Genomic DNA, 13,622 nt, shown 5'->3' on the forward strand with positions numbered 1-13,622 from the left:
GGTTGACTCTACAAAGGTAATTGAAATGTAAGTTGTTTGCCCTATAAACCTGCGGTGCATGCTAAGCCACAAGCCTGGCCTTGTTGAAAACCACTTCTGTCTGCTTGCTTTTTGCAGTGTCAGGGACATATGACACAACCATACTGAATACTGCCCTCCCTTCGTACATGTGGTCCTCCACTTTGCCTGCTGGGTCTTCCCTTGGTGGATACCATAACAGCTCTTCCTTGATCAATGCCATGTCTCACTCTACAGGATCAGGTATGCTGCCTGGATTGCCCAGGTTTGAAGGATGGAACTATTCTGAAACTGGGTCAAAAGCAGGTTTTTTTTGCACAGGACAAACTAAAATGATGAAATAATCAAAATGGCAAAGGATATGCTTGATTTTTCTCTGGTTTTCTGTAATTTGGTGCTCTCTGCTTCTACACTAAATGTATCTCAAAATCTTTCTTTGTGAGGATTTATTGTCCTGACTCTCAGACTGTCACTAAATTTTGATGACATCTTTATGAATGAGGTCTAGCTCACATTCCCTATAAAAACTAGTTAAGACTCAAACTAATATTGGATTATCACGGCCCATTGTAAGAATGGCTCATATACTAAAAATATTATAAATAAGTTTTGTGTGTTCTTACACCTGGTGAGGCCCATTTCTAAATGCCAGAGATTTTGCCTTCCCCAGTTGCAGAGAAAAACCACAAGAAGCTTTATGATGGAATACTATTTAAAGCTTTACTTTCTCTTACTGTCATATGATCTCATCTTGTCTGAGGCAGGATTTTTTTTGCCTTTGTCAGTTCAGTAAAAGGGTGGTTTGTTGTCACAATTGTCAAGATTTTTCCTCTGTGCAATTATTGTGCATTATCATTAGCTGCATTTCCAAGTTGACTCTTAATTTCTGGGACTATGCCACTGACCTTTGGATGTTAGATTTATGATTTGAGAGGAGTAATAATATTTCACTTCCTCTTTTTGCAGTTTTTGGTGTTCCAAATAACCTGGCTCCCAGTAATCATACTCTGAATGCAGGCCTCAGCTCTTCCTCTACAGGTCAGATTTTTCTTCCCTTCACACTTTGACAGTACTGCATTTCTGGCAGACAACTACAGTGAAATAATGCCAATATACCCGTTTCTCTCCTATTCCTTATCTGAGAGTCGGCAGCTCTTTGCCCCACCTGCAGAAATGTCCATGCAGCCGTGAGACCTCACAATGTAACTCAAAATAATGTTTTAAAATAGTTATCATTATTGTCCTGGGCCAACAATAACAATACAGCAAGGTGAAGTATGCAACAAAACATTTTGTTGTAAGGCCTGTGGTGCCTCCAGAAAGCTGGTGAAATTTGTTTGGAGAGGTCATTCTTTTTGTGTCACTGGTTTTGTTTGGGTTTTAGCCAGAATGCCACCTGCACTGCAGGACTCATATAACTCTCATTGCAATGCTTTTCTTTGCAGTATTTGGAGTTCAAAACAACCTGTCTCCAAGCTCTTCTTCTGCAACCCAGAATGCTACAGCAGCCTCTGCAAGTCAGCAACAAAGTAAGCTTAGAGAAAGTGTGAGAGTCACCAATGTGTGCTTCTTTCTGCCACCTTTTCTGTAGTGACTAGAAGGTTCTTCTTGACAGAGGCCTCCTCATCACCTTCTTCTTGTGTGGCACAGTGTGGTATGAAGGGATATTGAGGAACATTTCCTCTGCTGTGCATGTGCAGGAACAGCTCCCAGTGCTGATGCACTAGAAATTTGCTTGCTGGAGAAACCCTTGTTTGTTTGAGTTGTCCAAGGAAAAAATGAGAAAAGATTTTTGAAATGTTTTGCTGCGTGTAGATCCCTTGTTGTCCTTCATCTCTGTCATTGTTGAATTTCTTCTTTGCAGCATATGGGATGAAGAACACTTCTCAGAGCAACACCATGGCAAGTACTGGTGTGTCTGCCTCAGCAGGTGAGTGTGTCATTCACAGGTGTGTAGGCATAGCCTTGTACGAGCATATCATAAAAATGAGTTAGAGACTCAGTGAGTGACACTCAGGTGCATAACTTGTCACTAGCCAGTACCTTTCTGAAAAGAAAGAGAGTCAGAATCTAAGAATGAGCAAATGAACTGGTCTCTGATTCAGTTCTCTACAATAATTTGGATTGTTTAATTCTGAGCTATTTCTGCTCAGCAGGCAGGAAGCTGGATAGAAGAGCACACATGTGAAATTGTACTTTCATTTGAAGCCAAAACATTTGCAATGTCGCTCTTAAAAATAATTTTTCAATTGTACCAGCTTCAACCAGTGAAAAATGAAGGAATTTACTTATACATGATCAGAATACTTTTTTTTTTAATGAGAGAAGCCCTTTGTCCTTGAACAGTCAGGATTCATCCTTTCCAGCTCTTTTCTACAACTCCGAGAGTTATAAATTACACTTTTTTCTTTGTATGTAGAGAAAGCCAAGTTAACCTTGTAATCCAAGGACTCCCAAAGACAAGGCTTAAAAATAGATCTAAAGACCACAGAAGTTATAACATTTCTAATAAAGATTTACTCCATGTTCTGCTAGAGTAATGGAATAATGCCATTCTGTTTATCTTGATTTTCAGTATTGTGTCAGTGTACAAATTCATGTTTGTACATCATTCCAGACATACTTCATAATGCCTAGTGGCTTGAGAGTGACCACAGTGATGATTTTGAACCTTGTTTGGCCTGTGCCAAACCTCAGTAAAGGGCAGCTCAATGTCTCCTAACCCTGTCTGGCTCCCAGGATATGAAGTGCTTTGTGCTTGACAGAGTAGCTTGGCAGTGCTTGATGGGCTCCTCAACTTGAGCTGTGCTGGCTCTGCTGACCCTTGAATATCTCTCTCAGGCTGAGTTTCTCTGACCCCACAGGAAGTGTGTTTGAGGAGCAAAGAGCTCATTGAGCAAATCACTTCTACATATGATATAATTCCAGATGTTGTCCAGTTCTGGCAGCAGGGTGAAATGCACATTTCCTTACTAGTGAAATGCACACCTCCAAAGAAACCTAATGACATGCACAGCTCTCCTGTTACCTTTAGTGACCAGTATGTCTCTTACGGGGTCTTATTGTAGTGGCAACCCCAATCACAATGTGACCACCTGTTTTTATGAACAAAAGTGATGTGGCTTGTAGTTATGGACTCAGTGGCCCACACTCATCTCTTCTTTACCATCTTTTACGAATATTCCAGGAGGAACTGTTTTGAGCTCCCAGGGAGACGACATTCTGCGCAAAGACTGCAAGTTCCTGCTGCTGGAGAAGGAGAAGGCACCTGCAAAGGAGATGGAGCTCTTGGTCATGACAAAGGACACTGGCAAAGTCTTTAGTGCTTCTAACACTGGGCTTAATGGAGGTAACATCCCTTTTTCAGGACATGTGGTTATTCTGAGGGCAGAGAAATGGAGACTGATCATAAGGGAAGTTCAACATTCAGGGCACTACACCTAACTTGTACATCATACAAGAACCTCTGACAGGCAGGCAGCTTTTATCCATGCCAGCTGAAACCTCGGTCTGGCTTTTGCATTTGAAGCTCCAGAGTGTGCCTTGGGATATTTCACAAAGCTCAGGAGCTTTGAGAGAAAAAATAAACTAGATCTGGTTTAGACAGGCAGAGCTATTGTGTCTTCCCAAGAAAAATACACCTTTGCCAGTGAAAGAAGATTGGCCTGGTTTAACTTCTGGTGTAATGTTTCTAATTATATTTGGTTCCTATTTAGGATCTTTTGTAGAAGACACCTTGAAGAAAGAGAAGCAGGGATTTTCCTCCTCTTATGCTACAGATACTGGCCTAAAATCAGATGCAAATGGTAAGAATTTGTTCCTGTGCAAATGCAACACAACTTTCTTCTTCTGCCTCCATTACTACCTTTCCCTTTCAAGCCCACAATCTAAATTTTATCATGCACAGAAAGACTGGTAAAATCTCTTTTACTGTTGTCAAAACAGGAGGGCTGAAATCCATGCCAAAAAGGGACAAAGAAACTTACGCAGGTAAGTGATGCCACTCAGACTTTCATTGGAAGAAGCACCAAAGCACAATACACAAAAAAACAATTGTTCTTGAGGGACATGAATGGTCTCTGAGCAATGAATCAGAGGGAGGGAATGTTCAGGAGGTTACCAGAGAAGTTGGTACCAGTGATTTGATTGTAGATAAGTGGACAGTTGGGTTATTTTTTCATGACTAGAGAAAATCAGATAGCTGACAGTCCAGCTGCATCCTACTACTGGGACAGATTTATGGGGAAGAGAAGGCTCAGACAGACCATGCTGGCTTTTGCTGTCATTTATGGCTCAGATCTGTACAAAAAATTTACTCCCATGTGATCATGTTTTCCAGCTGTTATTTTAAAATGCACTGAGTGTTTTTGTCTCCTGTTTGAATTCCCTTAGGAAATACTGTTCCCAACTTCCACAGGGACTAGAATTACACTCACCATGTGCACAGAGTGGCATAAAGATTTTTTCCATAGCCCTCTATATAATGTATCAGGCCCTGATGCCCTTATTGTAAGAGATTCTTAACTCTGAAGTCAAGGAACTCTTCATTAACTGGGAGATTCTTCCTTCCCTCTTCCAGAAATACCAAGTGGTGATGCAGGAGGTGCAATTGGATCAGCACCATCCTGGTGTCCCTGTGGTTCCTGCTGTAGCTGGTGGAAATGGCTCCTGGGTTTGCTTCTAACCTGGTTGTTTCTCCTTGGATTGCTTTTTGGACTCATTGCTCTGGGTAAGAAATAACTGAGGAGAAAATGTTGAATAGTATAGAATGACAAAGGTTTTAAGCTGGGAACAAGCGCAAGCACCAGAGATACCAGGCCAGAGAACTGAGTAAAACATTCAGTTTAATGGTGACTTGCTACTGAGATATAAATGAACAGAAAGAATGGATAAGGAATACAGTCTTTGTTGAGGAGTTACATAGTCCTGGGGTGAGTAGGATAGGAAAGCTCCTGAGATCTGAGGTCTACTGCTCCGAGACTGACAGATTCCAAAGCTGTCATTTAAATTCCAGATATCCCTTCTGGGAGGAAAAAAGATACAAGGAATTCTGCAAAACTCAGTGGCCATAGCCACATGACACAGTGTTGCCATGTTCCTGTGATAGCATGAGATATTTCAGGCATGCATATCTGGGTGCATGTTCCCTAGCATTTTTCTTTAACCTTCCAGCTGAAGAAGTGAGAAAGCTGAAATCTCGTGTGGAAGACCTGGAAAAAATCAATGATGGCCTCCTGGCAATTAACCAAGGGAATTCAAAACTAGAAAAGGCTGTTTCAAGAGTAGACTTTCTTCACGGTAACTTACCTTCCTCAACCTTCCCATATGAAAATGAAGAGTCAGTCTGGTTGATGGTGAAGAGCAGACTGAATAAGGAAATAGAACGAGGTGAGCAGAGTCAAAAAATGAATACCTTATACCCATAGCTTATTTCTCATGCTACTTTTGTTGGCAAGGGAAAGGTGATTTACTTCTGTTTAGCGCATGATGGAAAGAGATGAACAACAGAGGAGCCAACATTCTCCCATCTTTAGAAATTTCATGTATTTGTGAAAACAAATTTACTGAGGAAACTTACAAAACCATACTGTGCTGCTTGTAGCCTCAAATCCAAATAGATGGATCCTTGTTCTTGAAATAAGTAGCTACTCTGCTGTATAATGAATTCTAACGGCCCCTTCATTTCCTGTTACAGGCTACTTCCGAGGGGAGAGAGGAGAACGTGGTGAGAAAGGTACAGCCATATAGTCCTTCTCTTCCCCTGTCCAGTTCCTTGGCTCTGGCAATACACAATTTTGTGGTGGTTGTTGCTTCAAGGGGCAATTAGCAATGAGAAAGATGAAGATGATTTATACTTGAACAAAAAGAATCAGAATTGTTTAGGTTGAAAAAGACCTTGAAGATTATGGAGTCCAACCATAAATGTAACACTGTCCATGTCCATCACTGAACCAGCTCCCTAAGGGTCACATCTACATGTCTTTTCAATACCTCCAGGGACAACTCTTCCCCTGGGCAGCCTGTTCCAATTCCCCATAACCCTTTTGGTGAAGAAATTTTTCTTGATATCCAATTTAAACCTCCCTGGTGCAGCTTGAGGCCATTTCTTCTTGTCCTATCACTTGTTACTTGGGAGAAGTGGCTGACGCCCAGCTCACTGTCCTCCTTTTAGGCAGTTGTAGAGAGCAATAAGGTCCCCCCCAAGTCTTCTCTGTTCCAGGCTAAACACACCCTGCTCCCTCAGCCACTCCTCACAGGATTTGTGTTCCAGACCTTCACCAGCTCTGTTTCTCTTCTCTGGACTCACTTCAGTACCTCAAGACCTTGTAGTGAGGGGCCAGAACTGGATACAGCAGTGGGGTGCAGCCTCACCAGAGCTGAGTGCAGGGGGACAATCATTGTCCTGCTCTTGCCAGTTTGCCATGTAAACTGTAGAGACCCTGATCCCACACAGAACAATACAGGAGGCTCAGTCTTGTATTGCGCCAGTGTGAAAGGCCAGATTGTGTCTGGTCCTGTACTATTCCGGTGTGAAGTGTCCTGTTTGGCCATAATTCCTTTGTTTTTAATTAAAAGTGGGAAAGCAACTATAAGACAAAATGAATGAGTAATCATAGGATGGCTCTTGATTCAACTTTTTTTTTCCACTTTTCTCAGGTGACATGGGAATACAAGGTCCCAAAGGTGAGTCTGGAGTTACCTGCTTTCTCAGGAAGATTGGTAGCCTGTCGTAGGGCCTGGTTTTTTGTTACTCCAGAATTTGGAGAAGCTGATGCTAGTTATCTGTTAGTTCAGATATTGTTGTGAAGGTTGGGGTTTTTTCTCTCATTTTCTGGTCAAAGAAAATTTTAGAGTTCATAGTAGAAGAGATAATACATCTCACTTTGAATGTAGAAGCTCCTTTTGCCTGAATGAAAGTAATTCCTGAAGTCAGGCTCTACATGGTTTAATCACAGAGTGCTTCAGTGCCCAGAGAGTTCTGCATGGTGTGAATGATTCAATTATTTGCATAAATAGAAGGGAGACAATTGCTGGAGACACTGGAACTTGTAAATATTCCAGGAACATAAACTCATTTTTATGAGGGTGAGGGTTAGCCAAAGTGACAAAAAGAGAAGACTTATTCCCCCACTGATGGTCTTTTTGTTTCTGTCTACAGGTGATCGAGGACTTCCTGGTGCCCCAGGTGGGCTATAGTTCAATTCCTCTTTGAGGGAGGACATTTACTTACATTACTGTGGGCAAGAACAAATTTTGCACTTTCTTGAAAAATTCCTTGAACTTAGCTCAAGGTGGTTCTCTGAAGAGTCAATATTTAGCATAGATTAAATCACTTGATTAATATCTTGGTGCTGAGCTACAGACACAGCTCAGAGACTTGGTTACAAGCAAAGCCTTGGTCAGACTTCCCCTTAGTTGAACATGCTGAATTTGGGTTTGTGAAGATTCTAGACTAGCACTGAAAGAGTCCTGCAGATGCATAAATACTTGATTCAGCTTTCTTGTGTTTTTATATGTATTATGTTCTTCTAAAGAGATCAAGTACCCACCTTATGAGTAATATATTCTTTACCCCATAGAATTAATCTCTCCAGGCTTGAGGTTCCCCCAAGTTGCATGTTATTCTTTTATGGTACATAGTCAAGAACTTTACTGAATGCTTACTGTGTTTTCTTTCCAGGCATTCCTGGTCCAATTGGGCATGCAGGACCAGAAGGACCAAAAGGCCAGAAGGGAAGCATGGGTGAGCATCTCTGTCAGTGCTGTGAGTCATTCACAACTGGCTGACACATGGCATGGGAATATAGACACCTGGCTGGTGTGATCATTGCCTTCCCCACTGGAGCTGGCCACGGATCCTTTTGCCCAAGGCCTCCCTCCCACAGACATCTGCTTTCATCCTGTAGGTGAGCCTGGCATGGAAGGTCCCATGGGACAAAGAGGTAGAGAAGGGATGCCAGGGCCTCGAGGGGAGCCAGGACCACCTGGATTTGGAGAAAAAGGAGACAGAGGTAGGAACCAAGTGTCTTGTTGTTGGATAAAACAGAGATGGATAAAAGCAAGAGTTTGGTCCTGATTAATAGAACACCTCAGTGATAAAATTTGATTTCACTATTCAAATCCAGAATTCATATCTATACATTTCCCAGCACAGATTAATATGGCTTAAAGGATTTTTTTAGCAGACTTATAATGGGTAAACAAGGATTACTTTGGTTTCCCAGATCTTACAGTCAAGTTTGAGTCTGACAGAACCAAAATAATTTCACTATCAACGTTATCTTCTTCCCTGTTATCCAGATCATCAAAGCTGGGGAATTCATCTTGCCAAAGCCCAGTGAGCTCATATTTCTTCTTGGACAATGCATATCTATTTGGCTGTTTTGAACTGATGAGCAGATTATTCATGACACTTACCAGAGAAAGATAACAGTAGATAGAATAATGGAAAAATGGGATCATGGCTGTATTCTACCATGTCTATTCATGCTCTTATTTTGCAGGTGCTATTGGTGAGCCAGGTCCTCCAGGGCCACCTGGACCCCCAGGTTCTACTGGCCTAAAAGGTAAATGTGAAGATGGAGAGAGAGCACCTAACAGAGAGGTTAGGAGTAAATGGGCACCCCAGCTGTCCTGTTTCACTTGTGTTGCTCTGCAGTAACCAGAAAAGTGAACTAATGGTCTGAAGCACATATCCCAATCGAGATGGATGGCTTGGGTCTCTTCACTTAAGTGAAAATCATTTCCTCAATGTCACAAGGACTAAGTTCTCTAAATTTGTTGTCCTGGTTTTGAGGATGCCAGTAATGCAAATCCTTCTAATGGCTGGGGAAATTCCAATCCACTAAACACCTATTGGGTTGTGGATGCTGTTGGGTAAACGGAAAGAAATTTGATCATTTTATAATTGTGGTGTTACTAAAATAAAATCCATGTTCTTTACAGGCCTGATGGGTTCTCCAGGCCCACAGGGTCCCCCAGGTGAGTGCTGCATTCTTTTTTTCCTTTGCTGTGGCATCTAGAGACTGAGGAGAACAAAACCAGTGACAGCTTCTCATAGTTTTTCTGCTTCAGTGATGCATTGTGGGGAGTGGGATGAATGAAAACCCCTCCATCTCATTTTTCTGCAGGTCCTCCTGGCCTACAAGGATTTAGAGGTGAAGCAGGACTCCCAGGTGCTAAAGGTAACTTTCTCTTCCCCCTGGCAATTAAAGCAGCACTAGCTGAGGTGCTTTTCTAGCACTGCTCTGAACAGCAGACATGGTCTGACCATGTCACATTTTGATTCTAAGGGCAAAGAAAAGCATAAGCCTGAAGAAAAGGGAGGCAACCCAAAACTTAGTCAGTGATTGCTAGCAAATATTGAGAAATGCAGGAGACATAGAGGTAGTAGAGCAGTGTAAGAGGGAAACAACAGTTGGATGGATGGAGCTGTGTTAAAGAAAAAGATTTTCCAGTTTGAGTTTGTCTGGTAACACAGAATCTGTATTTCTCTTAAGATTTTTTGTGATGTATTAAATGCCTTTTCCTTATGATTTGTTATTACTGTTGTTCAATCATCCATATATCTTTCAGGTGAAAAAGGAGCCAGTGGACCCCCTGGACCCAAAGGTATGTTGACCAATTAGGTATTTTTTGTGGTTATTTTCTTTAAATTCCTTTAGGTATGGTTACTGTCCATGGGTTTTACCCTTATCCATCTTTGACTTTTTCTTCTGTGCTCTTGTCAGAAAGCAGACTTTATTTTCTCTGATGGAAACATGTTACAATGAAGCAACCTCACAGAATGTGTTCCTTTTTTGTACCACAGGTGATCAGGGTGAGAAGGGTTCTCGTGGAATGACAGGTCAGTGGATTGAAATACTGGAGTAACAGCCAACCTAATAAAAGTATAGCCCAGCCAATCCCAGTTAGCTTTCTGAAGCACTATAATGATGTTACTCATTATAGGAGTTTTATTTTTGCACCAAAATTATAAACAAATAGATCACATTCTTGATTCCAGTAATCTTGGTAACAATCTGTGTATTTAGCTTTAGGAAAATCTTCTCTCACATGCCCTGTATTCACATCACTTGAGCATTTCTAATGCCCGGAGACAGTTGTGAATCATGAGGCCTGAACATCCTGTCAATGCTGGTTTTTGGTTGCAAAGCAGCAAATATTGCTGACAGAATTGTCCAAGAGTTGTTTGATTCATTTTCATACTATTTTGCTACAGGTGAACAAGGCTCAAGAGGAATACCTGGACCTCCAGGAGAGCCAGGGGCTAAAGGACCTGTAGGTGGGTACCAGAAAGCAGCTGTATTTATGTGAGGCATATGTCATTGCCACCCAGATTGTGTTTCTGTGAGCACAGACAAGGAAACAACACGGGAGTGGAATCATGCTTGTTGTGATCCTAGGTCTTTCCTTTAGACACCTGTGATTAGTCTGTACACTCAGAAAAAAATGTCCTACAGTTAAGTTTTGAATGAATGCTTCCTGGACCTTCATTAACTGCAGCCAAGGTTTCTTTCAGATGCAATGTGATGGAAAGCCACTCTTAGGCTTAGGGCTGTGCTCCACTTTGGAGGAATAGAGGATCATTGTGGTACTGTTGAGAAGTCCCTGACAATGTCTTTCTTTGGACAGGACAAGCTGGTCGTGATGGACAGCCAGGTGAAAAAGGTAAGGGCTTCCTTTGAGGTAGAAGTACAGGTACTTTCTGATATGGCAGGAGGTTGATTTGTAAAAGGGGTGGGAGAAAGATGGCAGCAGATTCATGTTCTGGGATCTTCTGTCTCAGAACTGTAGAGTTAACCTGTAAATATGGAACTGAGACATAAAATGGAGCAGGCTGTAAATTGTGACAGAATTACCTCACTACAGAACTCTTCTGTCACTGATGTTCCCCTCCCAGACACTGATGCTGGAGATGGCCACTTGGCTGTGAGAATACAATAGGTAGAAAGTGCTGCAGGACAGCCGAGCTTGAATGGATTGGTAGATTGTATGTCAGTGACTTCTGTCTCATTAATGGTGATTATGTCCCTAGGTGAACCAGGTCTAATGGGAATGCCAGGTGCCAGAGGCCCTCCAGGACCCACTGGAGATGCTGGAGAGCCAGGTAAAAGCATACAGAGAACAAAAATGCTTTTTGCTCAGTCAGGAACACAGATGTATTTGTCAATTTCCAGACTTAATTTGAATTTAAATCTGGCAGAGGATCTCTGTATTCTTAAGGTGGTAATGAAAGGAAAATACATAGAGAATCTAGACCCTTTATGATCCCAAAATTGCCCACAGTACAAACATCAGCTGCTATGAGCTGATTTACATACCAGTTGCTAAGCCAGTTTCCACCACTTGAGAATTATGTGTTATAATTTCACAAAAATGTAATCTTTTTCTCCCTGTCTATCCTTTTCCCACATAAAATTTTTTTAGACATATTAAGAGTTATTGCATTTTTCTGACAGGTCTTACAGGACCCCAAGGACCACCAGGTAGGCTTTTCCATATTCCAATGTATCAATGACACACTTTGATATGGGTTCAAAAAACCCTTGTATTTTTTCCCTCTGTGGTGTTCAGGGTTTCCAAAGTTCAGGATATCCCAAGGTTTCCACATCTCCTTTGGCTTTTGAGACAGGTTTTGTGCAAGATGTGGGGTTTTTGAGCAGTCCAAGGCTTTTGAGTGTTGAAATTTTGCCTTTCCCCAAAACATAACATATCAGTTCCCTGTGCATCACTGAAAAGTCCTTCTAATCAGCAGCAGAAACAGAAGGGAGAGGATGTAGCAATAGCAATGTAAACAGAGGATGTGACATCTCTAGGCAGAGGTGGTTATGGGGGGACAGTTCATGAGGGAATTCATCCAGGAGCCTCAGGACAGGTGGCAGTACCTAGAAGAAGCTACAGGTAAATCTGCAAAGCAGTGTCATCATCCAGGGAGCAGTGGGACCAGGGAAGCCCAGGGACACAACCAGCTCAGTCTGTTCCTCCACTTGCTTATAAAGTCCTCAGGGACTTGCTTATAAAGGCTGAAATCTGGAGTCTTGAGTAGGGAGCTCCTTCTACAAACCCCCAAGTGAAACAGCTGGGGTACCTGAAAAACATACAGAAAACAATATTTGCATTAACTATTTTAAATTGTTTCTCTACCTCATATCAGGACTTCCAGGCAACCCAGGCCGACCAGGGGCTAAAGGTGAGTTTTGTTTCTTCTCTAAGGCTCATTTTCTCTCTAAGGATTTCATTTTAGCTGGGATTAGCTGCTCTACTGACCAGTCCCTGGATCAACAGTGGCATCTAGTGGCTTTGGGAAGGGAAGGTTTGAGAAGCACGGTAGGCAGAGCTTCCCTGAGCATACGTGGAGGGCAATGAGGGCATCTGCTGAGGAAGTTGGCATGACACCTCTCCTCTGAGCAAGCTTTGAAGCCCGGTTCTGCCCTGAGCATAAGATGCCTGGTGACTTCCACCAGTGGAAGCTGTGTGCCTGCCTCGGATAAATCAAGCTATTGCCTATGCTGGCAGATGTAGTGCTTGGAAAGCTGATCAGAGGTCATCTCTGGATTAGCACAGCTCTCTTGCTTCTCCCCTGACCTTCTAGTGCTGTGACTTCTCAGACAAGAGATCAAGGGCAGAAAGAACAGAAACTACATGCTCAATAATACAATGTTATTGAGCTTATTATAGCTCTTACCCACCCCCCTAAAAAGAAGCTCAACTTTTGTACCTTTGTTTCCCTAGGAGAACCTGGAGCTCCAGGAAAAGTCATAAGTGCGGGTATGTAGTGCTGTGAGGGGTCACACTTCTGATTTAGGAAGGATTTTTCTGGGGTTTTTTTGTGCCTCCTCAATTCATCTTGACTGTGTGTCAGACCTGTACTGGGGCTCCCTGTGCTGGGAGAATATATATGCCATAGATGTGGTATTCCTTAAGCATAGATTTGTGCACATTCACTGGATGTGTGAATATAAGTGTCTGTGTGCAAATCTATGTGTTTGTTTTTCAGAGGGTTCATCAACTATTACTCTGCCAGGCTCGCCAGGTCCCCCAGGCCCACCTGGCCCCACTGGTCCCCCAGGTGTTCCAGGTGAGTACTGATGAGTACAAAATAGTGATAGGTCAAATCCAGGGACTAGAATCAAGCTCTTTCACTGCTCAGGAAAGCAGTCTTGTGTATAATCCCTTTCCCAGCACTGTTGCTGAAATTAGGAAGTGCTTGGTTTTCAGTCTCAGCTTTGAGCTCAAGGCAGCAGAACTCCCACTCAAGCATCTGTAAATCTTTCACACACACACACACACTGGCTGTGCATGAGCTCAGGCCTCAGACTCCTCTGTCCCAGTCAGACACTGCCCTCCAGCATTCTGTGTCAGGCAGCAGAGTTCCTGAGCCCTGATTCTCATGGCACTTCTGTGCCTGGAGCTAGTCCTGGAGCTGGTTTGGCAGAGACAGTCTCAGTTTGCAGTATGGAATGTGAGACGAGGGTTAGGCCTTTTGCATTCCTTTTCTGTTGTGGTCAGTGGCATTCTGGTTATTTCCCCACTCCAAGAGGCACCAAGCATTTTAATTGCCAGGAGATGGAAATTCAAGTAATATATGGGGCATTGATTAA

At 42.6% G+C, this 13,622-nt stretch overlaps 1 protein-coding gene across 2 annotated transcripts in view; it reads left to right on the top strand.

Annotated features, from left to right (window-relative positions):
* The window catches only part of COL17A1 (collagen type XVII alpha 1 chain), a 39,515-nt gene that overhangs the window by 12,986 nt on the left and 12,907 nt on the right, over window positions 1-13,622 (top strand). For both annotated transcript variants that reach the window (XM_053949494.1, XM_053949495.1), the window contains exons 10-35: window positions 118-261; window positions 985-1,056; window positions 1,464-1,547; window positions 1,883-1,948; window positions 3,206-3,367; window positions 3,735-3,824; window positions 3,964-4,008; window positions 4,598-4,747; window positions 5,191-5,406; window positions 5,714-5,752; window positions 6,676-6,702; window positions 7,178-7,204; window positions 7,700-7,762; window positions 7,926-8,030; window positions 8,523-8,585; window positions 8,965-9,000; window positions 9,150-9,203; window positions 9,595-9,630; window positions 9,830-9,865; window positions 10,241-10,303; window positions 10,654-10,689; window positions 11,057-11,128; window positions 11,481-11,507; window positions 12,176-12,211; window positions 12,754-12,789; window positions 13,019-13,099. In XM_053949494.1, the coding sequence (XP_053805469.1) occupies window positions 118-261; window positions 985-1,056; window positions 1,464-1,547; window positions 1,883-1,948; window positions 3,206-3,367; window positions 3,735-3,824; window positions 3,964-4,008; window positions 4,598-4,747; window positions 5,191-5,406; window positions 5,714-5,752; window positions 6,676-6,702; window positions 7,178-7,204; window positions 7,700-7,762; window positions 7,926-8,030; window positions 8,523-8,585; window positions 8,965-9,000; window positions 9,150-9,203; window positions 9,595-9,630; window positions 9,830-9,865; window positions 10,241-10,303; window positions 10,654-10,689; window positions 11,057-11,128; window positions 11,481-11,507; window positions 12,176-12,211; window positions 12,754-12,789; window positions 13,019-13,099 (1,866 nt within the window). The remainder of the gene's footprint in view (window positions 1-117; window positions 262-984; window positions 1,057-1,463; window positions 1,548-1,882; window positions 1,949-3,205; window positions 3,368-3,734; window positions 3,825-3,963; window positions 4,009-4,597; window positions 4,748-5,190; window positions 5,407-5,713; window positions 5,753-6,675; window positions 6,703-7,177; window positions 7,205-7,699; window positions 7,763-7,925; window positions 8,031-8,522; window positions 8,586-8,964; window positions 9,001-9,149; window positions 9,204-9,594; window positions 9,631-9,829; window positions 9,866-10,240; window positions 10,304-10,653; window positions 10,690-11,056; window positions 11,129-11,480; window positions 11,508-12,175; window positions 12,212-12,753; window positions 12,790-13,018; window positions 13,100-13,622) is intronic.

This window comes from Vidua chalybeata, chromosome 8, assembly GCF_026979565.1.
Source record: "Vidua chalybeata isolate OUT-0048 chromosome 8, bVidCha1 merged haplotype, whole genome shotgun sequence".
NCBI classification, from domain to species: domain Eukaryota; kingdom Metazoa; phylum Chordata; class Aves; order Passeriformes; family Viduidae; genus Vidua; species Vidua chalybeata.